Raw genomic sequence first — 27,337 nt, 5'->3', positions numbered from 1 at the left:
CAATGGGGCAGTTATCTTGTCCAAACGAATATCAGTTTACTTGCGTTGTAGAATAAAAAGTGTTTTTTTCTCCTGAATTAAAGAATAGTCATATCTGTGTGAACTATAATATTATTCACACAGATATAATATTATTTTAATGAATAATAGAAGCTCTTAATAGTTACTCCCTAATCAAAGTAATATTGAAATGAAAATATTATTATAACATCACAAGTTGAGAACATACAATGTTTTCATACATTCTAAGCAAATAAAATAATGATCTATATACCTATATTATTAGAAATATTTTATAAAACAGAAAAATATTTGTTGTGATATATAAATATCTTTGATATAGTAGTAATTTTACAAAAACAAGGGTAACTAAGACCCTTAGAAAACACAATTTGTCCATTATATAATAGTTTTACAAATATCAGTGAGAGAATCATTTCCTGTATAATTTTCTTTTCACAGCATCTTTCACATCTCTGTTTCTCAGACTGTATATTAGAGGGTTTAGCATTGGTATTATAAGCATGTAGAGCACAGCTACAACCTTGTTCTTCTCTGGTGAGGAGATGGCCCCAGGTTGGGCATACATGAAGAACACAGTCACATAGAATAAACTCACCACTGCTATATGGGAGCCACAGGTAGAGAAGGTCTTACTCCTGCCGCGGTTGAGGGGGTCTTTAGGACAGTGGAGAGGAAATACGCATAGGAAACCAGAATGATAGTTGTGGTGGTGATGATGATGAGAGCAGACAGAATAAACAGTACAATCTCATTCACAAAGTTGTCGACACAAGAGATCTTGATCAGGGCTGGGACATCACAGAAAAAGTGGTCCAATCTGTTTTCCCCACAGAAGTGCAAACTGAAGGTGAAACCTGTTTGGACTACAGAGTTGATGCAGCCACAGATATAGGAGCCAGTTACCAATCGAACACAGACTTTCTGGGACATGTGCACAGGGTACAGGAATGAGGAACAAATGGCTGAGAATCGATCAAATGCCATGACAGCCAGAAGAAAGCACTCAGTGGTGACAAACAGGGCAAAGAAGAAAAATTGGACTGCACAGCCTTTGTAAGAAATTTTCTTTTCATTAGACAAGAAGTTGGCTAAGGTTTTGGGAGCAATGACTGTGGAGTAACAGAGATCTAAATAGGACAAGTTTCTAAGGAAGAAGTACATTGGCATTTGAAGTCTACAGTCCATCTTAATGACAATTATCATGCTGATATTTCCCACCACAGTGACCACATAGACCAGTAAGAACACTAGAAACAGGATGATCTGTAGCTTTGGATGGGTTCTGAATCCCAGCAGAATAAACTCAGTCACCTCTGAGAAATTTCTATTAAACTCACTCTTCATAGCTGAGATATAGGTAGGACTGGAGAGATGGTGACATGAAAGAAATGAATGATCAGAATACTTGTTATAGTAAAAATAAGTAGGAACCAGCATAGAAAAAAATCCATTTCATATTGTATTGTTCCCAATATTTTAAAAAGCACCAATGAACATAAAGAGATTACCATTTTTAAAAAGTCTTCCTAGTGAAGAGTTAGATCTAACTGGTTATCCTTTTTCAAATATGCTTATTTAGAAAATAGTGCAGATTTGCTCTCCAGTTGTGCTTTGGGAAAGTGGAGACTCTAAGAAAATATCTGGAAATAAGAGCCTTTTCTCCCCCCTTGATTTATTAACAGTTTACTGCTGTTGAAAGCTGTCTCCCTTAGTGGATGATATTTCTCACAGATGTTATAATCCACTTAAGATTTTACCTGGAATAAAATCTGTTCAATTCATGGTCTTGTTTTATTTTAAATGATTAGCTTATCTACTGTAGAAAAGTAATATATAAGTATTGTATCTATCTTTCTTATATTAGGAGAAAGACTTCAGATCCCGACAAAACATGATGCTTTTACACATTAACATCATATCCTTATTTCTTCGATTATTTTTTTCCCTATGGTAACATACACTATTAGTGGCACAGTTTGTCTGCTAAAAACAGAATGATTCTTGCTTATATTTGCAAAACACAATGAAATCAAACTTCTCTTGCTTCCCTTCCTTCCTTCCTTTCTTCTCCCTTTTGCTTACATTGGATTTTGCAGATTGGAATGCAAGTGGAGAATTCTAAGATCTTTGACGGAGATTTTTCTGTCTTTTCAGAAACAGACAAATTAGAAATACAAAGATCTGTGCCTATGAAGGATAGAAAGCACATAGGACAATTTAAAGATAGCTACAAAAGAAAAAATATGTATTTAAACAAGCTTGCACTATATTTATTTAGGTTTATGCTATTATGACCATAAAATGTCCTTAGATAAAATACAGTGAGAGGTAAAGTCAGGAAGTAGTTTTTATTCTAATTTTATGAATGGGGAAATTCAGACAAAAACAGATTTAAGAGGCTTATTTAGAGTCATGAGCTTGAGCAGCATAGTGGTTTATTATTCAATAATCTATCATAAAATGTAAAAGAAAACTGACAAATGATAAAAACTCACATACTATAGAAATGTCTTTTATAATCTTATAAAAATTTATAATTTCGTATATAAATTACATACTTATAGTAAATAAATAAAATTATATATGATCTAAATTATAAAGTGTCTCCTAAGGTTTCTTATAATTTTTGTTTGCTATGGTTTTGCTATGGTTTTATTAATTGTGACATTATTTTAAGACTAGTTGGGACTATGAAAGTATATTGAAATCAACTTGGTGCAGTTACAATATCTTATTCTTTTGAAAAAATTAAAGGTTAATAGAAATGTTGACTGATAGATTTTAGGAGGCAGAGGAATGGTCAAAATAACCTCTGGCAGGGCTGTCAGCTACAAAATGAGTACATTCCTTAAAATTCATATTTTATATAAAGTTTCTGGTTTCAACAGAAAAATTGAAAAGAATGATGTAAAGAAAGTTATCTAAAAGAGAAGAGTGTTGAGAACAAACAACTTAAATATAAAATGTATTCTCAAGAATGGACACTACTTCTCATCTTAGTAAAACCTCTACTATATGTACTGTATAATACATTCATGAAGAAACAAAGTATGAAAAGAAGCAAAGCTTTGTTTAACAGGAAGTTTTTCTGCAACATGGAGACATTTCCTTACTGTTAAGATCATGACTCAAATTGCTAAGGTGAACAGGTATTAGCAAAAATTGTAGTTTCTCTCTCTCTCTCTCTCGTTTACTGTACTTTTCATTGATTAAACCAACAAATATACCTGAAATGGGTCCTGAGAGAAATTCTCTGACGGGGAGAGAAGCCAGGGTGATGGGCATTCCCTCTGCAAGGTATTCATCAGGGAGTAAGTCCTTTCTCATCTACAATGTATTTTATATCATAATGCAAAAAGAAAAATGTGAGAAGAAATTATTTATTAGTAAACTCACAAGATCGTTAGAAAGTTAGAAGCTTTCTCTAGAGGACATAAGAACTAAAGTTCAACTTACAGAACAAAATAATTTTAAAAAACGCATTTGGATGAGAAGCACTTGATTCTCTTTTAATTTTCATGATTTACGCAGAGGGACGTTCATGATTTTTCATTTGAATGAATTACAACCTTTAGTTTTAGAAACTCATTTCTTATCTCTACTGTAAGTACATCATGCTTGTATTAAGATTAATACAGAGAATAATCTAAACAGTCAATGGAAGAGCTGGGGGAAATATGGGGGTGATTCTGAAGTAACATAGGTATTAGCAAGATCAGGCAGTCATAGCTCCATCTATAATTTTCCAAGGCACAAGAAGAGGTGCTGTTAGAGGATCTCAGAAGCCTGGGAATCACATCAAAACTGGGAACCATGGTGGGGTTTGCCCACTAGGTGCTAGAACCAAAAAGAGAAAAACTCCAAGGAGATATTGAAAGAGAAAGGAATACCCTCTGTTCCTACAACCTCAGTTCTGCCTTTATAGTGTGAAGTAGCCATAGACAATAGGTAAATGGATGAGTGCAAGGATTTGGCCCACAGGCTATGGTTGGATGACCACTACTCTAGAATATACAAAGATTCCTCAACGAACATGTTGGGAAAGAAGAAATCTTACATAAAAGTTTTTTAAGACTCCACAGTTATGTTCTCTCCATTTCAAAATGTTCCTTGAGATCCTAGTTTCTCCTAATAATATTTCCCTTTAGCTACAAAAACTTGTTTGACATTTCTTATAGTGCAAATTTGGCATAATGCATTCTATTAGTTTTCCTTTATCTAAACAGTTTATTATTTTGCCTTCAGTTCTAAAGTATGTTTTTCCTGGGTATAGCGTTTTCATTTGGTCTCCCCTCCTCCTCTCTTTTAGCACGTTAAAGGTGGTATTCCATTGTATTCTGGTTTGAATTTTTCTGACAAAAAGTCTATGCTTTAATTTTTGTTTGAGGATATGTAATGTTTCTTTTTCCTTCTTGCTGCCTTGACAATATTCTCTTTTTCACCCATTTTCAGAAATTTTATCCTCACATGCCTTCATTCAGTTTCCTTTCTGTTTCTCCTGCTTGGGTTTCTGTGAATTTTCTTGTATCTCTGTGTCTAGAGTTGTCATCCACTTTGAAAAAAAACTCTGCGCATTATAGTTTCTAATACTTTTCTGGCCCCTCCTTTTCCAATTATATTTGTAATATTTTCTCAGTTATTACTGACTGTTACTTTTTTCCCTTTTAACTCCATGCTTATGTTTAATTTGTTTCCATTGCTTTGTATTCATGTTTAAAATCTTCTTGAAGTATTTCCTTTTGCTCGGGAATTACAGTCATTCACAGCTTATTATTATTGGACAATATCTAAAAGTGGTTAGTTAATATAATTTCTACAGAGTTTAACTTTGTAATGGAAGGCAGATCTTATAGTAGTTATTCTTTCATGAATAGATGTGGAAATATCTTAAATTCATTATTTTTCAATGTTAAGAGATCTTTACATTTGTAGTATAAGTGTGCTCTTTAGTGAGATTTTATTATTCTTTGTATATTGAACCATATTATTTGTTAATATTCTGTTTAGGTCTTTTGCAGTTAAATTTATGGGGGTGGGGGGTTTGTGGCCAAGAAAGTGGAGTAGGAAGACCCTGAACTCACCTCCTCCCACAGACACACCAAAATTACAACTACTTACAGAGCACCTATCTGTATGAAGAACTTAAGGAATATCAGAAAGGATTTTCCACATCTAAAGACATAAAGAGGAAACAAAAATGAGATGGATATGAGGAACAGAGAGACACATTATAGTCAGGACCCACATCTCTGGGTTGGAGACCCACAAATGGAAGGAGTATCATAATTGTAGAGGTCCTCTCCAATGAATGGCATGGTCCAAGCCCCACATCAGGCTTCCCAGCCTGGGGGTCCAGCACAGGGAAGATAAGCCATCAGATCATCTAGCTTTGAAAACCTGCAGGCTTTCTATTCAGGAGAACTGGAGGGCTATAGGAAATAGAGACTCTACTCTTTAAGGGTGCACACAAAATCTCACACACTCTGAGTTCCAGTGCACAGGCAGTAATTTGAAAGGAGCCTGCCTCAGACACACTTGCTAATCTTGGAGAGCCTCCTGGAGAGGCAGAAGGTAACTGGGGATCCCCACTGGGAAGGGAACACTGGAAGCAGCCATTTGGAGGACCTCATTCTACAGCAATAACGTCAGCCTGGCAAGTGTCATTTTGGAAACTTCTCTTTAACCTGTCAGCACTGGGGAGCATACCCACCCACCAGCAAGTCAGATCCAGCCCCAAGCTCCATTGAGCTATGCAGACAGCCACTCAGGGACCTAGCCCCACCCTCCAACAGGCCAGCACCAGCCCTGACTCCCCCTGGGCTAAGCAGACAGCTACATGGTGACACAGTCCTGCCCTCCAGTGGGCCAAAAGCAGCACTACCTACCACCCCTGGCTGCACAACCAACCATGCAGATAAGCTACCTTGCCCTCCAGTGGGCCCAAAGCCAATGTACAAGGCACAGCCTCATAGCCAACTGGGCTGGGTGTCAGCCCCATCTACCAGCATGCCTACTATAGTCAGCCCTGCCATAACAACAGGGTGCAGGCATCCCATATGAGGACAACACTAGAGCATATACCTCTGGTGACCAGAGGAAAGGGTGCTGCTGGGCCTCATTGGATGTTTCCTACATAAGGTCACTTCTCCAAGATTGGGAAATGTACCTGATGTACATAGAAAAATACATAGATAATTGGGCAAAATAAGGAGACAGAGAAATATGTTCCAGATGATGGAACAAGATGAAACCTCAGAAAAAGAAGTAAATGAAGTGGAGGTAAGCAATCTACTTGATAAAGAGTTGAAGGGAATGATCTAAAGATGCTCACTGAATTCAGAAGAATGGATGAACAAAGTGAGAATTTCAGCTGAGTTAGAAAATGCAAAGAAATACCAAACAGAGCTGAAAAATATAATAACTGAAACAAAAACTACAGCAGAAGGAATCAGCTGTAGATTCAATCATACAGAGGAATGGATTAGTGCTCTGGAAGACAGGTCAGTGGTAATCACCCAAGATGAACAGGAAAAAGAAACAAATTTTAAAAAATGAGGGACAACATCAAGTATACCAATATTCACACTATAGAGGTCCCAGAAGGAAAAGAAAGAGAAATGAGTGGAAAACTTATCTGAAGAAATAATGGCTGAAAACTTCCCTACCTGGGGAAGGAAACAGACACCCAGGTCGAGGAAGCACAGTGTTTCAAATAAGATGACCTCACAGATGCACACCAAGACACATTAAACTGAAAATATCAACTATTAAAGATAATGAGAGAATCTTAAAAGCAGCAAGACAAAAGCAACTAGATATGTTCAAGGGAACTTGTATAAGACTGTCTGCTGACTTTTTAGTAGAACATAGGCAGGCCAGAAAGGAGTAGCATGAAGTGAGAGAGTGGCGTGGACTTATATATACTACCAAATATAAAATAGATAGCTAGTAGGAAGCAATCGCATAGCACAGGGAGATCAGCTCAGTGCTTTGTGACCACCTAGAGGGGTGGGATAGGGAGGGTGGGAGGGAGGGAGATGCAAGAGGGAGGAGATATGGGGATATATGTATATGTATAGCTGATTCACTTTGTTATAAAGCAGAAACTAACACATCATTGTAAAGCAATTACACTCCAATAAAGATGTTAAAAAAAAAAAGAAAGAAAGTAGTAGCATGGGCATGATATATTAAAAGTGATGAAAAGAAAAAACCTACAACTAAGAATACTCTACCCAGCAATGTAATCATTCAGATTTGAAAAAGAGATAAGGATTTTTCCAGACTAACAAAAGCTAAAAGGATTAAGTATCACTAAATTGGCTTTAATGTTAAAGGGACTTCTCTAAGCAGAGAAGAAAAGGCTACACTAGAAATGGGAATATTTTGAAAGAAAAAATGTCATTGGCAAAGAAAAACATATATTAAAAGTAGTAGATCAACCATTTATAAAGCTGGTAGGAAGACCCTCCCATCAGGAAACTTGCACAAGCCTCTTAGATAGCCTCATCCACCAGAGGGCAGACAGCAGAAGCAAAAGAACTACAATCCTGCAGCCTGTGGAACAAAAACCACATTCACAGAAAGATAGACAAGATGAAAAGGCAGAGGGCTATGTACCAGATGAAGGAACAAGATAAAACCCCAGAAAAACAACTAAATGAAGTGGAGATAGGCAACCTTCCAGAAAAAGAATTCTGAATAATGATAGTGAAGATGATCCAGTACCTCAGAAAAAGAATGGAGACAAAGATCGAGAAGATGCAAGAAATGTTTAACAAAGACCTAGAAGAATTAAAGAACAAACAAACAGAGATGAACAATGCAATAACTGAAATGAAAAATACATTAGAGGAATCAAAAGCACAATAACTGAGGCAGAAGAACGGATAAATGCCCTGGAAGACAGAATGGTGGAATTCACTGCTGCAGAATAGAATAAAGAAAAAAGAATGAAAAGAAATGAAGATAGCCTAAGAGACCTCTGGGACAACATTAAATGCAACAACATTCGCATTATAGGGGTCCCAGAAGGAGAAGAGAGAGAGAAAGGACCCGAGAAAATATTTGAAGAGATTATAGTCAAAAACTTCCCTAACATGGGAAAGGAAATAGCCACCCAAGTCCAGGAAGCGCAGAAAGTCCTATACAGGATAAACCCAAGGAGAAACACGCTGAGACACATAGTAATCAAATTGGCAAAAATTAAAGACAAAGAAACATTATTGAAAGCAGCAAGGGAAAAACGACAAATAACATACAAGGGAACTCCCATAAGGTTAACAGCTGATTTCTCAGCAGAAACTCTATAGGCCAGAAGGGAGTGGCATGACATTTTAAAGTGATGAAAGGGAAGAACCTACAACCAAGATTACTCTACCTGGCAAGGATTTCATTCACATTCGATGGAGAAATCAAAAGCTTTACAGACAAGCAAAAGCTAAGAGAATTCAGCACCACCAAACCAGCTCTACAACAAATGCTAAAGGAACTTCTCTAAGTGGGAAACACAAGAGAAGAAAAGGACCTACAAAAACAAATCCAAAACAATTAAGAAAATGGTAATAGGAACATACATATCGATAATTACCTTAAATGTAAATGGATTAAATGCTCCAACCAAAAGGCATAGACTGGCTGAATGGATACAAAAACAAGACCCATATACATGCTGTCTACAAGAGACCCACTTCAGACCTAGGGACACATACAGACTGAAAGTGAGGGGATGGAAAAAGATATTCCAGGTAAATGGAAATCAAAAGAAAGCTGGAGTAGCAATACTAATATCAGATAAAATAGACTTTAAAATAAAGAATGTTACAAGAGACAAGGAAGGGCACTACATAATGATCAAGGGATCAATCCAAGAAGAAGATATAATAATTATAAATATATATGCACCCAACATAGGAGCACCTCAATACATAAGGCAACTGCTAACAGCTATAATAGAGGAAATCGACAGTAACACAGTAATAGTAGGGGAATTTAACACCTTACTTACACCAATGGACAGATCATCCAAACAGAAAATTAATAAGGAAACACAAGCTTTAAATGACACAATACACCAGATAGATTTAACTGATATTTATAGGACATTCCATCCAAAAACAGCAGATTACATTTTCTTCTCAAGTATGCATGGAACATTCTCCAGGATAGATTACATCTTGGGTCACAAATCAAGCCTCAGTAAATTTCAGAAAATTGAAATCATATCAAGCATCTTTTCTGACCACAATGCTATGAGATTAGAAATGAATTACAGGGAAAAAAATGTAAAAAAACACAAACACATGGAGGCTAAACAATACATTACTAAATAACCAAGAGATTATTTTGAAGAAATAAGAGGAAATAAAAACAATGCCTAAAGACAAATGACAATGAAGACACAATGATCCAAAACCTATGGGATGCAGCAAAAGCAGTTCTAAGAGGGAAGTTTATAGCTATACAAGCCTACCTCAAGAAACAAGAGAAATCTCAAATAAACAATCTAACCTTACACCTAAAGGAACTACAGAAAGAACAAACAAAACCCAAAGTTAGCAGAAGGAAAGAAATCATAAAGACCAGAGCAGAAATAAATGAAAGAAAACAATAGCAAAGATCAATAAAACTAAAAGCTGGTTCTTTGAGAATATAAACAAAATTGATAAACCATTAGCCAGACTCATCAAGAAAAAGAGGGAGACGACTCAAATCAATAAAATTAGAAATGAAAAAGGAGAAGTCACAGCAGACACCGCAGAAATACAAAGTATCCTAGGAGACTACTACAAGCAACTCTATGCCAATAAAATGGACAACCTGGAAGAAATGGACAAATGCTTAGAAAGGTATAACCTTCCAAGACTGAAACAGGAAGAAATAGAAAATATGAACAGACCAATCACAAGTAATGAAATTGAAACTGTGATTAAAAATCTTCCAACAAACAGAAGTCCAGGACCAGATGGCTTCACAGGTGTATTCTATCAAACATTTAGAGAAGAACCTAACACCCATCCTTCTCAAACTCTTCCAAAAAATTGCAGAGGGAGGAAAACTCCCAAACTCATTCTCTGAGGCCACCATCATCCTGATACAAAACCCAGACATAGATACTACAAAAAAAGAAAATTACAGACCAATATTACTGATGAATATAGATGCAAAAATCCTCAACAAAATAATAGCAAACAGAATCTAACAACACATTAAAAGGATCATACACTGTGATCAAGAGGGATTTATCCCAGGGATGCAAGGATTCTTCAATATACGCAAATCAATCAATGTGATACACCATATTAACAAATTGAAGAATAAAAACCATATGATCATCTCAATAGATGCTGAAAAAGCTTTTGACAAAATTCAACACCCATTTATGATAAAAACTCTCCAGAAAGTGGGCATAGAGGGAACCTACCTCAACATAATAAAGGCCATATATGACAAACCCACAGCAAACATCATTCTCAATGGTGAAAAACTGAAAGCATTTCCTTTAAGATCAGGAACAAGACAAGGATGTCCACTCTCACCACTATTATTCAACATAGTTTTGGAAGTCCTAGCCATGGCAATCAGAGAAGAAAAAGAAATAAAAGGAATACAAATTGGAAAAGAAGAAGTAAAACTGTCACTGTTTGCAGATGACATGATACTATACATAGAGAATCCTAAAGATGCCACCAGAAAACTACTAGAGCTAATCAATGAATTTGGTAAAGTTGAAGGATACAAAATTATAGGGAGCATTTTCTTTTTTCAAATTTTATTTATTTATTTTATTTATGGCTGTGTTGGGTCTTCGTTTCTGTGCGAGGGCTTTCTCTAGTTGTGGCAAGTGGGGGCCACTCTTCATTGCGATGCACGGGCCTCTCACTATCGCGGCCTCTGTTGTTGCGGAGCACAGGCTCCAGACGTGCAGGCTCAGTAATTGTGGCTCACGGGCCCAGTTGCTCCGTGGCATGTGGGATCTTCCCAGACCAGGACTCGAACCCGTGTGCCCTGCATTGGCAGGCAGATTCTCAACCACTGCGCCACCAGGGAAGCCCGAAGGATACAAAATTAATGCACAGAAATCTCTTGCATTCCTATACACTAATGATGAAAAATCTGAAAGAGAAATTATAGAAACACTCCCATTTACCACTGCAACAAAAAGAATAAAATACCTAGGAATAAACCTACCTAGGGAGACAAAGACCTGTATGCAGAAAACAATAAGACACTGTTGAAAGAAATTAAAGATGATACCAACAGATGGAGAGATACGCCGTGTTCTTGGATTGGAAGAATCAATACTGTGAAAATGACTCTACTGCCCAAGCAATCTACAGATTCAATGCAATCCCTATCAAATTACCAATGGCATTTTTTACAGAACTAGAACAAAAAATCTTAAAATTTGTATGGAAACACAAAAGACCCTGAATAGCCACAGCAGTCTTGAGGGAAAAAAACGGAGCTGCAGGAATCAGACTCCCTGACTTCAGACTATACTACAAAGCTACAGTAATCAAGACAATATGGTACTGGCACAAAAACAGAAATATAGATGAATGGAACAGGATAGAAAGCCCAGAGATAAACCCACACACCTATGGTCAACTAATCTATGACAAAGGAGGCAAGGATATACAATGGAGAAAAGACAGTCTCTTCAATAAGTGGTGCTGGGAAAACTGGACAACTACATGTAAAGGAATGAAATTAGAACACTCCGTAACACCATACACAAAAATAAACTCAAAATGGATTCTAGACCTGAATGTAAGACTGGGCACTATAAAACTCTTAGAGGAAAACATAGGAAGAACACTCTTTGACATGAATCACAGCAAGATCTTTTTTGATCCACCTCCTAGAGTAATGGAAATAAAAACAAAAATAAACAAATGGGACCTAATGAAACTTCAAAGCTTTTGCACAGCAAAGGAAACCACAAACAAGACAAAAAGACAACCTGCAGAGTGGGAGAAAGTATTTGCAAACGAATCAATGGACAAAGGATTAATCTCCAAAATATATGAACAGCTCATGCCACTCAATATTTCAAAAACAACCCAATCCAAAAATGGGCAGAAGACCTAAATAGACATTTCTCCAAAGACATACAGATGGCCAAGAAGCACATGAAAAGGTGCTCAACATCACTAATTATTAAAGAAATGCAAATCAAAACTACAATGAAGTATCACCTCACACCAGTTAGAGTGGGCATCATCAGAAAATCTACAAACAACAAATGCTAGAGAGGGTGTGGAGAATAGGGAACCCTCTTGCACTTTTGGTGAGAATGTAAATTGATACAGCCGCTATGGAGAACAGTATGGAGGTTCCTTAAAAAACTAAAAATAGAATTACCATATGACCCAGCAATCCCACTACTGGGCATATACCCAGAGAAAACCATAATTCAAAAAGACACATGCACCCCAATGTTCATTGCAGCACTATTTACAATAGCCAGGTCATGGAAGCAACCCAAATGCCCATCAACAGACGAATGGATAAAGAAGATGTGGTACATATATACAATGGAATATTACTCAGCCATAAAAAGGAATAAAACTGGGTCATTTTTTGGGACATGGATGAATCTGGAGACTCTCATACAGAGTGAAGTAAGTCAGAAAGAGAAAAACAAATATCGTATATTAACGCATATATGTGGAACCTAGAAAAATGGTACAGATGAACCGGTTTGCAGGGCAGAAATGGAGACACAGATGTAGAGAACAAACGTATGGACACGAAGGAGGGAAAGCAACAGCGAGTGGGAGTGGTGGTGTGATGAATTGGGAGATTGGGATTGACATGTATACACTGATGTATATAAAATGGATGACTAATAAGAACCTGCTGTATAAAAAAATAAATAAAACTCAAAAATTCAAAAAAAAGACATGTGAAAAAGAAATTCATATTTATTTAGGATTTATTTATTTAAGGATTCATCTACTGATAACTAAGAAGCAGCAATATGATTGCTTTATGAAAACTGTGTAATTGATAGAATTGCTTCATGGTGTCCTAACCTACACAACTAATGAATGAATCATTATAAACATTTTATGACATACAGTATTATAGTCATATTCATAATACAGTATCAGAAACATTGTTATATTTTTTAAAACCCACTTACCTATGATGCTAATGTGCGGTTTCTCCAATTACAAGAGAGAGAGATACACGTATTGTACCATAATGTAATTCTTTGAAAGCAAAGTTATAAAACAGTAAGAAAATTTACACATTACTAATTCTATATTAAATATCACTCACCTTATTCCTATGTAAGGATAGGCTATCCACTTCAATGCAAGTTTTGCACACAGCATTCTGTATGATGAATACTTAGGCAATGATGATGATGATGGCACAAAAACAACTAATACAGTTCTTGCTGTACAGTTATTAGAGTTTCACACAAAGACATACATACACAGCAGATAAGTTTATTAACTGTACAGCATGATGGTTATTATTCATTAAGCGAAATGGATTATCATAAAGGCCTTCATCCCTTTTGTCTTCACGTTGGGTGGGCTGAGGAAGAGGAGGAAGAGGAGGAGTTGGTCTTGCTGTCTCAGGGTGGCAGAGGTGGAAGACGTGGAGAGGTGGAAGAGGGGGCAAGAGAGGCAGGCACCCTCAGTGTAGTTTTACAGAAATACATCATAATTTCTGTTTGACAGTTTTGCTTTTTTATTTCTCTAAAAATGTTTCTATACAGTAGCAATCCCTCCTCCATCTTTTGCTTTAGTTTCAGTTCCTGTGTAATAGAAAGGTTTATGTCCTAAAAGAAGTCAAAAGCAGTCTTAAATAATTGGAACCCTTCTGCCAGATTGTCTAATGTCAATTTGTCTTCTGGCACTGCTTCTTCTACATCTTCATCCTCATCATCTGGCACTGGTTCAGAAGCACTCATCTCCGTCAAATCATCTTCTGTTAACTCCTCTGTTGTGGTGTTTATTAGCTCTTTTTTTTTTTTAAACATCTTTATTGGAGTATAATTGGTTTACAATGGTGTGTTAGTTCCTGCTTTATAAAAAAGTGAATCAGTTATACATATACATATGTCCCCATATCTCTTCCCTCTTGCATCTCCCTCCCTCCCACCCTCCCTACCCCACCCCTCTAGGTGGTCACAAAGCACTGAGCTGATCTCCCTGTGCTATGCAGCTGCTTCCCACTAGCTCTTTTACGTTTGGTAGTGTATATATGTCCATGCCACCTCTCACTTTGTCCCAGCTTACCTTTCCCCCTCCCCATATCCTCAAGTCCATTCTCTAGTAGGTCTGCATCTTTATTCCCATCTTGCCCCTAGGTTCTTCTGACCATTGTTTTTTTTTCTTTTCTTTTTTTTTAGATTCCATATATATGTCTTAGCATACGGTATTTGTTTTTCTCTTTCTGACTTACTTCAGTCTGTATGACAGTCTCTAGGTCCATCCACCTCACTACAAATAACTCAGTTTCGTTCCTTTTTATGGCTGAGTAATATTCCATTGTATATATGTGCCACATCTTCTTTATCCATTCATCTGTTGATAGACACTTAGGTCGCTGTCATGTCCTGGCTATTGTAAATAGAGCTGCAATGAACATTGTGGTACATGACTCTTTTTGAATTATGGTTTTCTCAGGGTATATGCCCAGTAGTGGGATTGCTGGGTCATATGGTAGTTCCATTTTTAGTTTTTTAAGAAACCTCCATACTGTTCTCCATAGTGGCTGTATCAATTTACATTCCCACCAACAGTGCAAGAGGGTTCCCTTTTCTCCACACCCTCTCCAGCATTTAATGTTTGTAGATTTTTTGATGATGGCCATTCTGACCAGTGTGAGATGATATCTCATTGTAGTTTTGATTTGCATTTCTCTAATGATTAGTGATGTTGAGCATTCTTTCATGTGTTTGTTGGCAATCTGTATATCTTCTTTGGAGAAATGTCTATTTAGGTCTTCTGCCCATTTTTGGATTGGGTTGTTTGTTTTTTTGATATTGAGCTGCATGAGTTGCTTGTATGTTTTGGAGATTAATCCTTTGTCAGTTGCTTCATTTGCAAATATTTTTTCCCATTCTGAGGGTTGTCTTTTGGTCTTGTTTATGGTTTCCTTTGCTGTGCAAAAGCTTTGAAGTTTCATTAGGTCCCATTTGTTTATTTTTGTTTTTATTTCCATTTCTCTAGGAGGTGGGTCAAAAAGGATCTTGTTGTGATTTATGTCATAGAGTGTTCTGCCTATGATTTCCTCTAAGACTTTGATGGTGTCTCGCCTTACATTTAGGTCTTTAATCCATTTTGAGTTTATTTTTGTGTATGGTGTTAGGGAGGGTTCTAATTACATTCTTTTACATGTAGTGGTCCTGTTTTCCCTGCACCATTTATTGAAGAGGCTGTCTTTTCTCCACTGTATATTCTTGCCTCCTTTATCAAAGATAAGGTGACCATATGTGCGTGGGTTTATCTCTGGGCTTTCTCTCCTGTTCCATTGATCTATATTTCTGTTTTTGTGCCAGTACCATACTTCCTTGATTACTGTAGCTTTGTAGTATAGTCTGAAGTCAGGGAGCCTGATTCCTCCAGATCCTTTTTCCTTTCTCAAGATTGCTTTGGCTATTCGGGGTCTTTTGTGTCTCCATACAAATTGTGAAATTTTTTGTTCTAGTTCTGTGAAAAATACCAGTGGTAGTTTGATAGGGATTGCATTGAATCTGTAGATTGCTTTGGGTAGTAGAGTCATTTTCACAATGTTGATTCTTCCAATCCAAGAGCATGGTATATTTCTCCATCTATTTGTATCATCTTTAATTTCTTTCATCAGTGTCTTATAATTTTCTGCCTACAGGTCTTTTGTCTCCTTAGGTAGGTTTATTCCTAGATATTTTATTCTTTTTGTTGCAATGGTAAATGAGAGTGTTTTCTTAATTTCACTTTCAGATTTTTCATCATTAGTGTATAGGAATGCAAGAGATTTCTGTGCATTAATTTTGTATCCTGCTACTTTACCAAATTCATTGATTAGCTCTAGTAGTTTTCTGGTAGCATCTTTAGGATTCTCTATGTATAGTATCATGTCATCTGCAAACAGTGACAGCTTTACTTCTTCTTTTCCAATTTGGATTCCTTTTATTTCTTTTTCTTCTCTGATTGCTATGGCTAAAACTTCCAAAACTCTGTTGAATAATAGTGGTAAGAGTGGGCAAACTTGTCTTGTTCCTGCTCTTAGTGGAAATGGTTTCAGTTTTTCAGTGTTGAGGATGATGTTGGCTGTAGGTTTGTCATATATGATCTTTATTATGTTGAGGAAAGTTCCCTCTATGCCTGCTTTCTGGAGGGTTTTTAGCATAAATGGGTGTTGAATTTTGTTGAAAGCTTTCTCTGCATCTATTGAGATGATCATATGGCTTTTCTCCTTCAATTATTAGCTCTTGAATTTCTCCAAGATCCATATCTTTTTTTTTTAATGTGTGTTTCCCATGTTTATTTATTTATTATTTTTTAAACATCTTTATTGGAGTATAATTGCTTTACAGTGTTGTGTTAGTTTCTGCTGTATAACTAAGTGAATCAGCTATACATATACACATATCCCCATATCCCCTCCCTCTTGCATCTCCCTCCCACCCTCCCTATTCCACCTCTCTAGGTGGTCACAAAGCACTGAGCTGATCTCCCTGTGCTATGCAGCTGCTTCCCACTAGCTATCTATTTTACATTTGGTAGTGTATATATGTCCATGCCACTTTCTCACTTTGTCGCAGCTTACCCTTCCCTCTCCCCGTGTCCTCAAGTCAATTCTCTACAAGATCCATATCTTGAAACACTTGACCCACCTCACCACCTTTTCTTCCATATCCTCAATATCTTTCATGATTTTCTTGATTGGCTCTGTTATAAATCACGTGAAGTCATGCACGACATCTGGACAGAGTTTTCTCCAGCAGGAGTTTACTGTTTCAGGCTTGATGGCTTTCACAGCTTTTTCTATAACAATGATGGCATCTTCAATGGTGTAATCCTTTCAGACTTTCATAATGCTCTGTCTGTCGACATTCTCTTCCATAGCATTGACAATCTGTTCCATAGGGTATCACGTATAATGAGCCTTAAAGATCCATATGCCCCCTAATCAAGGGGCTGAATTAGAGATGCTGTGTTCAGGGAGCAAGTAGATGCCTTTGGTGTTTAACTCATGGGTTTCTGGGTGGCCAGGGACACTGTCCAATATCAAAAAAAAAAGTTTAAGGCAGACACTTACTGGCAAGGTACTTCCTGACTTTAGGGACAAAGCATCAACTGAACCAGTCCAGAGAAAAAGAGGGTACTTGTCTAGTCCTTCTTGCTGTACAACCAAAAGATTGGCAGCTAGAGTTTATCTCTTCCCTTTAAGACTTGGGGGTGAGTAGTTTTATAGCTAAGGACAGTCCTGATCATAAACCTGAATGCATTTGCACAAAACAGTAGGGTGAGCCTATCCATTCCTGCCTTAAATCCTGGTGCTTGCTTCTCTTCCTTACTAATAAATATCCTTTGCAGCATTTTTCCCCCAGAATAAGGCACTTTTATCTGCTTTAAAAACTGGTTCAGGCAAACATCCTCTCTCCTCAGTGATTTTCTTAATGGCATTTGGGAACTCATCTGCTGCCTCTTGGTCAGCAGAAGCTGCTTCCCCTGTTATCTTGACACTTTTTAAGCCAAACCTCTTTCTAAAATTATCAAACCATCCTTTGCTGGCATCAAATTCTCCAGTTTTAGATCCTCCACCTTCCTTTTGCTTTAAGTTGTGGTGTAATGACTTCACTTTTTCTCAAATCATATCAGAGTCTATAAGATATGGCTTTCTTATAGCAATCCTACACCCAATAAAAGCTGCATTTTTAATACGAGATAAAGTATTTCACAAAAGTGCAAGGTTTTCATGCCTGCTGGCATAGCTACTGCAACAGCTTCACAAATTTCTTTTTCTTTTTTTATAGTAGTCCTTACACTGGATTCATTCATCTTAAAATGGCAGACAGTCATAGCTACAGACCTCAATCTTCAGTACATACTAAGCAATTCAACTTTTTCTTGTAACGTCATGACTATTCTCTGCTTCTTAGGAGCACTTCTGACATCACTAGTGGCATTTCGTAGGAGTCCCATGGTGTTATTTAAGTTATTCAAGGTATTGCACTAAACATGATGAAAAATACATGAGAACTGGGAAAGATCACTTTTTATTGTGGTACCCAGTTCACTGGAAAGACTAACTGCTCACACGGAGATGATTAGTGTCACATGGTGTTTTTAAGTGGATACTCACAGCATTTGAGCTCAACACAACAGCAACAGGAGGTGGCTACAAAATTATTACAGTAGTACAGTATGTACTACAATCAATTTCCTGTAGTTATGATTTAATACTGCATCTTTATGTTTTTTATATTTCTCTCAACTGAGAATGGTGCCAAGTATGGTCTGTAAGTGTGTGCCTCAGTTTTGATAAATTTTAACTTTTTATAATAGATTTGTGTATATTTTATGGTAGTAAATGATAAAATAGAGTAGTATCTACATACATTTTATGTATTCATGACATACCTAACTTTTTCTTAATTTTTTCAATATTTCTAGGCTACATAGTACGTCTGCAAGTTTTGTCGCAAATATCAAACAAATTTCTAATACATTTATTGAACAAAAAAATTCGTGTATAAGTGGACCTGCACAGTTTAAACCCGTGTTGTTCAAGGTTCAACTCTATAGTCATATACTACAGTACTGGGGTTAGGGCTTCAAAATATGAGTTTTGAAAAACATAATTCAGCGCATAACACTTTCCTTTTCTTGTCTATTGCATTAGCTAAGACTTACAGCTGGATGTTGAAAAGGTTTTGTAGTGGGGACTTCCTTGCCTTGTTCCTAATCTTAGCAAGAAAGCTTCTGGTTTCTCACCGTTAAATATGATCTTAGCTCTAGGTTTTTGGTAGATGTTACTTTTCAAGTTAAGGAAATTCCCTTCTATTTGTAGTTTGCTAAGAGCTCCTTTACTTTTTATGTGTTTGTACCATCACCACACACATCATTCAAGTTAAAAAAGATGAGACACACCTCTTTTGGTACACTCCCCTCATACTAATCAGTTATTATGTTCTGTGTATTTCACCTGTCATTTTTAAATAAGCCTTTTAAAATTTACATTGGCATACTTCAAGCCCCATCAATAATATAAAGTGATACAGCAGTTTCCCTGACTCCAATCTTATGTCCTTTAAATATATTTTCCATATAACCCTAAGAAGACTTTCCCTGATCACCAACACCCACTCTCAGGCACCCCACCTTGCAATCTCTATGTTTATTGTTCGCTTACAATAAACAATAAAATAAAATCTCCAGATTTTAATTGTCCAAGGATCTGATTCCCACATTAAATTGTAAATTCCCTAAAGAATAAGGTTATTTATACCTGAGCCTACCACAAGACCAGAACATATTACACAGAGAGTAAATAAAATTAATCGAATGAATGAAGATACAGAGACATAGTAAATTTTGGGTCACAGTCTATTTTGATGAATGCCTGACTTCTATACTTTTATTAAAAATTCTTTAAATAATTAATATAGGAAAGAATTATGAAGATCCATTTGAGGGAATGATTGCTCACAAATGTTTGTATATCTCTGTCCTCCACTTTGGTTCTTTATATTAGGATCAAGCAACAAAGCAGGGCCTCAGACACACTCAATATACAATTTCCCAAGTTAATGCCTATAATGAAGATTATTTATTGTTTGTTTCTTCTTATTACTTCTTCTTGATAGAACATGTATAAAATAGTGAAAATTCAACAATGATTGTAAAAAAATGAGTCAACAGAAACCTCAGTTAAATAGAGTTGGAAGCTCAGAGAGAGGGGAGCTGTCACGCCCAACAACAAAAACAGAGCCCAGCAGGAAGGACAGAGACACCTCTTCCTTCCTGTCAAGGACTCAGCCAATGAAAAGCCAGGGACCCTTTGTTCACTATAGCACCCAATCTTTCTTTTTCCTTCTTTAAAAGAGTTCTCCTTCCCTTGCCATTCAGGGACTTACATGTGTCTTGCCATGGTTGCAGACCCTGAATTGCGGTTCTCTGCTGCTCCCCAGTAAACCCATGTTTGCTGGAGAAATACCTGGCAGTCTGTTTGTTTCAGGGGAACATTTCGGTGGCCCATACAGGGACCAGAGAAGACTCCCGACAGTTCTGGGACAGGTGAGCAAACAGGTGCAGTACCCTCATATGAGCCCATTGTTGCTTACTGTTTTTCTCACCTACCGTGGAGTTTGAATGTGTGGCTTTCTCCTGGATCTGAGCTTTCACCCTCTTTGCATTTGAAGATCTCTAGGCTTTATTTGGGATCTATTTAAAGGTTTTATCTTTCTGGTTAAGGCGTTGTTCTTTAGGTTAGTACTCATTTGGCACTTTGGTAAGATTTGAGATCAGACTGTTCCACTGAAACTGACTAGCCTTCAGCCTATTCCCTGCAGAACGGGGGCTGCTTCTCCTAAGGTGGCTAGTCTTCAACCCATTCTTTCAGGACCAGGGCTTTTTTTCTCTAAAATGATGCTGTGTTTTTCATCCTTTGATCTATTCCTTTGGAAGGGCTACACAAGAAGAAGATTCCTCTTCTTCCCTGGCAAAGACTCAGCCAATGAAAAGCCAGGCATTCTGTTCTCTATAGCCCTCCCAACTTCCTCTTCCCTCTATAAAACTGTTTTCCTTCCCTTGACGTGCAGGGACTTGTGTGTGGCTCACCATGATTACAGACTACAAATTGCAATTCTCTGCTGATCCCAAATAAACCCACCTTTGCTAGAGAAATATTTGGCAGTCTTTTTGTTTCAGGTCAACACCATTTAATATGCTAGAGAAACTAGTAATAAAATTGAGAAATATTTTACTTTAAAAAATAAGTTGAACACTTCTGTCAGTGACCAAAATGTGCAAGCAAAGGAGCAATTCCAGAGACTAACATCAGACAAAATAATTGCTTAAACGCTATAATAATATATAAAAATAGTGTTCAGCAGTATGCCATAAAAATAAATAGAAATCAATTCCGTGAAATAAAATGTTATTTGAGAACAGTGTGAAGATTCACCTTGAAAAATGCTTCTCTAATGTCCAGAACATCTCCAATATCCAGGACATTTAAGATTGACAATGTCTCAGATGGAAAAAAAAAGTAATATATGGGAAGGATACATTACCTTAAAAAGCTTTCAATAATATTTTTATGATACTTGGGAGAATAAGTTTCATCGATGGCCAGGAGTACAAAATAATCAGCCACAACATCATTAGTGGAAGAGAAAGAATAATCACAGAATAGTACTTTTCTTCTCCAAAAGTTTGTTTAGAGCCTCTTTGACATCTTTGTTTCTCAAAGAGTAAATCAAAGGATTCAACATGGGAGTGACTAGGGTGTAACATAATGAGGCCACTTTACTCAGCTCAGGATATCTGTCAGGAGTGAGATACATAAAAAATACAGCACCATACAGTACACCCACGACTCCCAGGTGAGAGCTGCAGGTGGAGAAGGCTTTCTTACGTCCCTCAGTGGAGGGTATCTTTAGAACTGTGGACACGATATACAAATAAGAAACAATAATAACTATGATGGTAGGCAAGATAATGATGCCAGATAAGGAGAAAGAAACCACTTTATGGATGAAGAGGTCAGAACAAGATAGTCTCTCAAGTGGGCGAGTATCACAGTAAAAGTGGTCAATGGCCCGAGAAGCACAAAAGGATAAAGTAAATGTCATGCTGGTCTGAAGAATTGAGCTGATGCAGCCACAAAAATAGGAACCAACCACCAACTGAGCACAGAGACGTGTTGACATGTGGACAGAGTAGAGGAGTGGGCTGCAGATGGCAATGAAGCGGTCGTAAGCCATGGCTGCCAGGAGAAATCCCTCAGTCACAATGAAGAGGGCAAAGAGAAAGAGCTGGGTCACACAGCCTGCAAAGGAGATGGACTTGCTCTCAGACCAGAAGTTGATCATCGCCTTGGGTACAATAACAGATGAACAGAAGAGATCAATGAAGGAGAGGTTGCCCAGGAAGAAATACATTGGCGTGTTCAGCCGGGGATCGGTCATAATGATGAACATCATGCCAACATTCCCTAGAAGGATCATGGCATAGACAAGCAGAAATAGCAGGAAGAGGAGAATGTGGAGCTCTGGGCGGACCCTGAAGCCTACAAGAATGAAGTCAGTCACTTCTGAGCGATTGCTTGTTCCCCTGTCAGCCATGCCAGAAACCTGCTGAGAGGCACAAGGCAAAATAAACAAATGAACTCTTGGCTTTCATCCTAGCTACAAATAATCTCTTACAGTATTAGTATTCACAAAGCTATTCTAAAATCATTATTTATTTTAACCTTAAAAATTGCAGTGACTTAAATTTAAGCCAGCTGCAACGGATGAGGAACCAAAAGGTTAGTTTTATGTCCTAATTCATACAAGTGGTGGAATTAGAGCTTTTTCCTCTGAGTCTAATGCCATGCCTTTTCATCCAAATACCTTTCACATTTGCAAGTATCACTTCTGTATATATTTCCAATTTGTGATTTATGCAATAAATTTAATGTCATGAAATGGTGATTGGGAGAGAGCACAAATATTTCAATAAATGACATTTTTAAGCAATTTTGGTGTCTGGGTTTAGAGATATTAGGGGCTTCAGCTGTCTAGTTTAGGAAAACTTAGCTTGGAGGGCTTAAGTACCAGCAGATACAAAGAAAGTGACTGAATTTTAAGACTACTTAAAAGGTGCAATTACTTTTTGTGGGTAATGGAAACTTTCAATTCCGATGTAAGTTATATACTTACAAAGAAAAAGTTGTGCACAACCAAGCACAAAAATTATTAGCACTTGCATGCTATTTCTCCAGATGAGCCTCAAAACCCCTTTCATAAATACAATCTCCCTGCATTTCCTCAACTGACAGCTCATAGTTTTTAAAGAAAAAGCCTTACACTGACTAGACAGAAGAATTTCTTTAGAAATGGATACTAAACAAAAGATACATATGAAGAAATTTTTGATTGAATTCTTATTTACCCTGGATATAACCTTCACAGCCATCATTAGTTCATTTACTAGACAGCTCAAACAAGATTTTGAGCTCATGGTCCCTCTTTCTCTCCCCTCAGGCCTTTATATGCATGACTCTGCTTAGACAACAATAATAATAGCAAACATTATGTGGCACCTTTTATAGGCTACTTTTCTAAATGCTTTCATAGTAGCTCATTTAATACATACAACAATAATATGAGCTGAGTACTATTATAGTCCCCAGTTTACAGTAAGGAAAATGAGGTACCAAGAAATAATATATGTTGAAAGCCACATACTAGGGTCAGAACTGGAATTTGAAGCCAAGAAACCTGGCTCCAGAATCCATGCTCTTAATCACTATGTGATATCTATCGCCTTTGATAAAGAAATCTGAGAGAAATGTAATATTTTGCCTAAAAAAAGATGACTTCCAGGAAAATGGCATGATGTCTTCTTGATACATTTTTGTTATGCGCCAACTCCATCAAAAATTAAATATTCAAATAATTATAAAGGAGCAAGATTTTAAAAAGATCATACTTAGGGTCTGAGGAAGTATAAGCTATTTAGGCAGTGAAAAGAAACTAAAGTAGTTGTGAAATCTTTTTTGAAAAATGATATATTTTATTTATATTTCTTTAATCTTGCCTAGGGGCAAGGAAACAGATCATTTTAATTTTTGAGATTTACTCCTATCAAACTCATTCCAATGTTAATAAGTTTATGACTGAAGCCATTTATGCCTGGAAAAGGGAGAGTTTTTCCCAGGGTAGCCAATAGACAAGTAGTCAGTTTGTGATTTATTATTTGTCAAAAACTCACATTTGAAATTTTACTCTTACCTTATATTGTTGGGTAATTTGTCATATTCTGTAAAAGGAAGCAGCAGAATTCTGATGTTTTTGTCTTGTTATTAATTCTAGAAAGAGTAAACATAAAGTTAATTAATGACTATGTTACAACTACAAGTAATGAAAAATCATTATGTCAAGATAAAATGAACCCCTTCCCCCCCAAAAAAATTTCCAAAGGTGTGTTCATTATCCCAGTTTCATATTCTTCCCATAGAGAAAATAAAGTTATTTTCCCTATTGCTCTATATAAACTACTCTCCTTTCCTTTAGTAGTTGATATTGGAAAATGTTATCGTCCTTTGTAAAAAGAGAAACAAGTGAATTTTCCAAATGATGCTGGGCTAACTCTGAAATATTTCCAGGAATTATATTCTGTAGTTATGCAAAGTGAACCTGAGGAATCAATCTGCAGGATATTCTCTCTCCTGCGTTCTTGGGTGCTTGAACGCTTTTAAGAAGGAAAATAGATTGTCTTAGATATCCAAGTAGAGGCCCTGAATCATCTGGAATCTCTGATAATCTGCCAAAATATCAGCAGCGGTTATTTATAATGGCTTTGGTTTTGACATAACAATGCACATTTTTCAAATAATTACAGCATTGAGGTTCCCCTCACCTTCTGGGAGATAGTCCTCCTGGGAAAGAAAGAAGCATAAATTAGTTATTAAGATACCTAGGCTCCAGAGCCAAGGTCCATGAGGAACACAGAGACTCCAGATTTTAAAAAGAAAAGAAGAAAAGAAAGAAAGAAAATGGGAACAAAAAGGAGCCTAAGCCTAATAGGAGTCAAAATACTTACAAGAGCTGTTTTCTTATTGTGAGAATCCTTTGGGAGGGACCAAAACCATCTTTCAGTCTTAATTTCTTCACTGAAAAGGAGCATTTCAATTTATCATTTCAGCAAAGTTTTTGGTAGGCAAATAGAAATAGATATGAAAGGAAATATTATATTATGAAACATAACTTACAGGGAAAATTTGTTCCTATCCGTAAAGTTCATTTCATTTTTACTCAAAACTCTCCATATTTATTCTTTAGATACATTGTGTCAATAATAATTGATAATAAAGAGTACAGCAGCATGACTAAGATGTGGGGCAAAGCCCAGTAAGTGCCCCCTAATTGGTTAAGTAAAGGATAGATAATGATTAACTATATCTAAAGATAGGTTCACTTTGTAACTTTAATTGATTCAAAGATGTTTATCCAGATGTCATGTATTAAGTTAATTTCTCAACAGTCATTATATACACTTCAAAATAATTTTTAAACTGTTTTATACCAGTCAAGAAAATCCCAATTTGTATTTGATATAAATTAAATTATTAAGCTAACTGCCATAAATACATGTTGTAACATAGTAAGGGAAGGAGAATAGGTAAAAAGGTGGCTCATAAAGGTAAAGGGAAGGAGAATAGGTAAAAAGGTGGCTCATAATGGTGGCTCATAAAGTCCTTATATGTGCAACTGGTTGAAGACAATAGTTGGTATTTTTCTTTCCATATTCCCCCTGGTCTCAACAATAACCACAGTGTCCAAAAGTTGTTTACCTGGTGCAGTGATGCAAACCTCATTGCTGAAGGATCTGAGCCCTTGTGGTCTTGTCGTGTTGAATTGCTGTAGTTGTTCATTCATATTAGTATTAGGAGGCATCCTGGAAAATTCCCTGGGTCACTACCATACTCCTCCTTTTCTCCTTTCTATTAATATCTTTTGCTAATCAGTATCAGTTACCCAAAAGAATACAAAGCATTTTGTTTACCTGTGGTTCAGTGAAATGTATGCCCAGGAGGCAGGAGCAATTGCTGTGTCCCCTAGTAAAATCATCTGTCTGTTGGGTAGTAGGTGTTCTAATTCAACGAAGTCAAACGTCTCAGACAGTGAAGAAAAAACGTTGAGAGTGGGTTAGTAGGTTTTATGGTGGTGGTTGGCATTCCCACTTTGACCCATTGTAGTTGGACCATAGTCTGATTAGGAAAGAAATATCTTCATAAATTGGTTCTGAATGCAGAGCACAGACCATATCCTGGGTGACAATAACCCAATTTTGTAAAGTATTGCCAGCCAATTGGTTCAACAACTGAGTCTTCAGTAAGTGATTCCACCATTCCATAAATTCATCTGACTCTGTTTGACTAGCTGCATGATAATTCTATTGACTTTCATGGGTGTGAGTGCATCACCTTACTTCTCTTCTTGTAAAGTGAGTGCCTTGCACCAAAGCACTAGTGCAATATGGCATAATAGTGAATAAGACACTTGTTGAGTCCTAATAGGGTATACCAGTATTAGCAGAAGCAATTTGAGCAGAGAATTCCCAAGATGGCAGAATAAGAAGACCCTGAGCTCACCTCCTCTCAGGGGCACATCAAAATTACAACTATTTACAGAACAGCTATTTATAAGTAAAACCAGAACTTACCAGAAAATATCTTCTACAACTAAAGGTATAAAGAAGAAACCACAACGAGAAGGGTAGGAGGGGCAGAGTCTCACTTTAGCCAAGACCCATACTCCAGGGTGACCCACAAACAGGTGGGTGACCTACAAGCAGGAGAATAATTACAATTGCAGAGGTTCTCCCCAAGGAGCGAGGGGTCTGAGGCTCATATCAGGATCCCCAGCACAGGATTCCTGTGCTAGGAAGATGAGAAGATAAGTCTCCAGAAAGTTTGGCTTTGAAGGCCGGGGGTGCTTACTTTCACCTCACAGCAGTCAGAATGGCCATCATTAAAAATCCACAAACAATAAATGCTGGAGAGGGTGTGGAGAAAAGGGAAGCCTCCTACACTGTTGGCGGGAATGGAATTTGGTGCAGCCTCTATGGAAAACAGTATGGAGATTCCTTTAAAAACTGAAAACAGAGTTACCATATGATTGAGCAATCCCACTCCTGGGCATATATCCAGAGAAAACTCTAATTCGTAAAAGATACATGCACCCCAATGCTCACAGCAGCACTATTTACAATAGCCAAGACATGGAAACACGTTAAATGTCCATCAACTGATGAATGGATAAAGATGTGGTATGTGTGTACACACACACACACACACACACACACACACACACACACACACAATGGAATATTACTCAGCCATAAAAAAGAATGAAATAATGCCATTTACAGCAACATGGATGGACCTAGAGATTATCACATTAAGTGAAGTTTAGTCAGACAAAGACAAATATCATATGATATCACTTATATGTGGAATCTAAAAAAAATGATACAAATGAACTTATTTACAAAACAGAAATAGAGTCACAGACGTAGAAAACAAACTTACGGTTACCAAAGGGGATAGTGGTGGGGAGCAGGGGAGAGATAAATTAGGAGTTTGGGAT

At 37.0% G+C, this 27,337-nt stretch overlaps 3 protein-coding genes across 10 annotated transcripts in view; 1 reads left to right on the top strand and 2 right to left on the bottom strand.

Moving 5' to 3' along the window:
• Positions 1 to 27,337, top strand: part of LOC309609491 (coiled-coil domain-containing protein 85C-like) — a 93,785-nt gene that overhangs the window by 22,312 nt on the left and 44,136 nt on the right. The window lies entirely within an intron of this gene.
• LOC309609470 (olfactory receptor 9S13-like) lies at positions 250 to 9,147 on the bottom strand. The gene is given in 2 exon segments (XM_082351027.1): positions 250 to 666; positions 669 to 9,147. Coding segments are annotated over 2 exon segments (1,026 nt in total). The 5' UTR covers positions 1,462 to 9,147; the 3' UTR covers positions 250 to 433.
• On the bottom strand, positions 19,177 to 25,370 carry OR9K2 (olfactory receptor family 9 subfamily K member 2). The gene is made up of 3 exons (XM_082351076.1): positions 24,383 to 25,370; positions 23,978 to 24,054; positions 19,177 to 22,336 (listed from the first exon to the last, which is right to left on the bottom strand). Exon 3 carries the CDS (start codon positions 22,322 to 22,324, stop codon positions 21,383 to 21,385), a length of 942 nt encoding a protein of 313 aa, XP_082207202.1. The 5' UTR covers positions 22,325 to 22,336; positions 23,978 to 24,054; positions 24,383 to 25,370; the 3' UTR covers positions 19,177 to 21,382.

This window comes from Balaenoptera borealis, assembly GCF_965194805.1.
Source record: "Balaenoptera borealis genome assembly, chromosome: 13".
Classification (NCBI taxonomy): Eukaryota; Metazoa; Chordata; class Mammalia; order Artiodactyla; family Balaenopteridae; genus Balaenoptera; species Balaenoptera borealis.
The sequence above is the reverse complement of the archived record's forward strand: the minus strand, read 5'-3'. Positions and strand labels throughout refer to the sequence as shown.

Coding starts and splice junctions, on each gene's coding strand:
- OR9K2 (XM_082351076.1), bottom strand. CDS start 22,324: ATGGCTGACAGGGGAACAAGCAATCGCTCAGAAGTGACTGACTTCATT.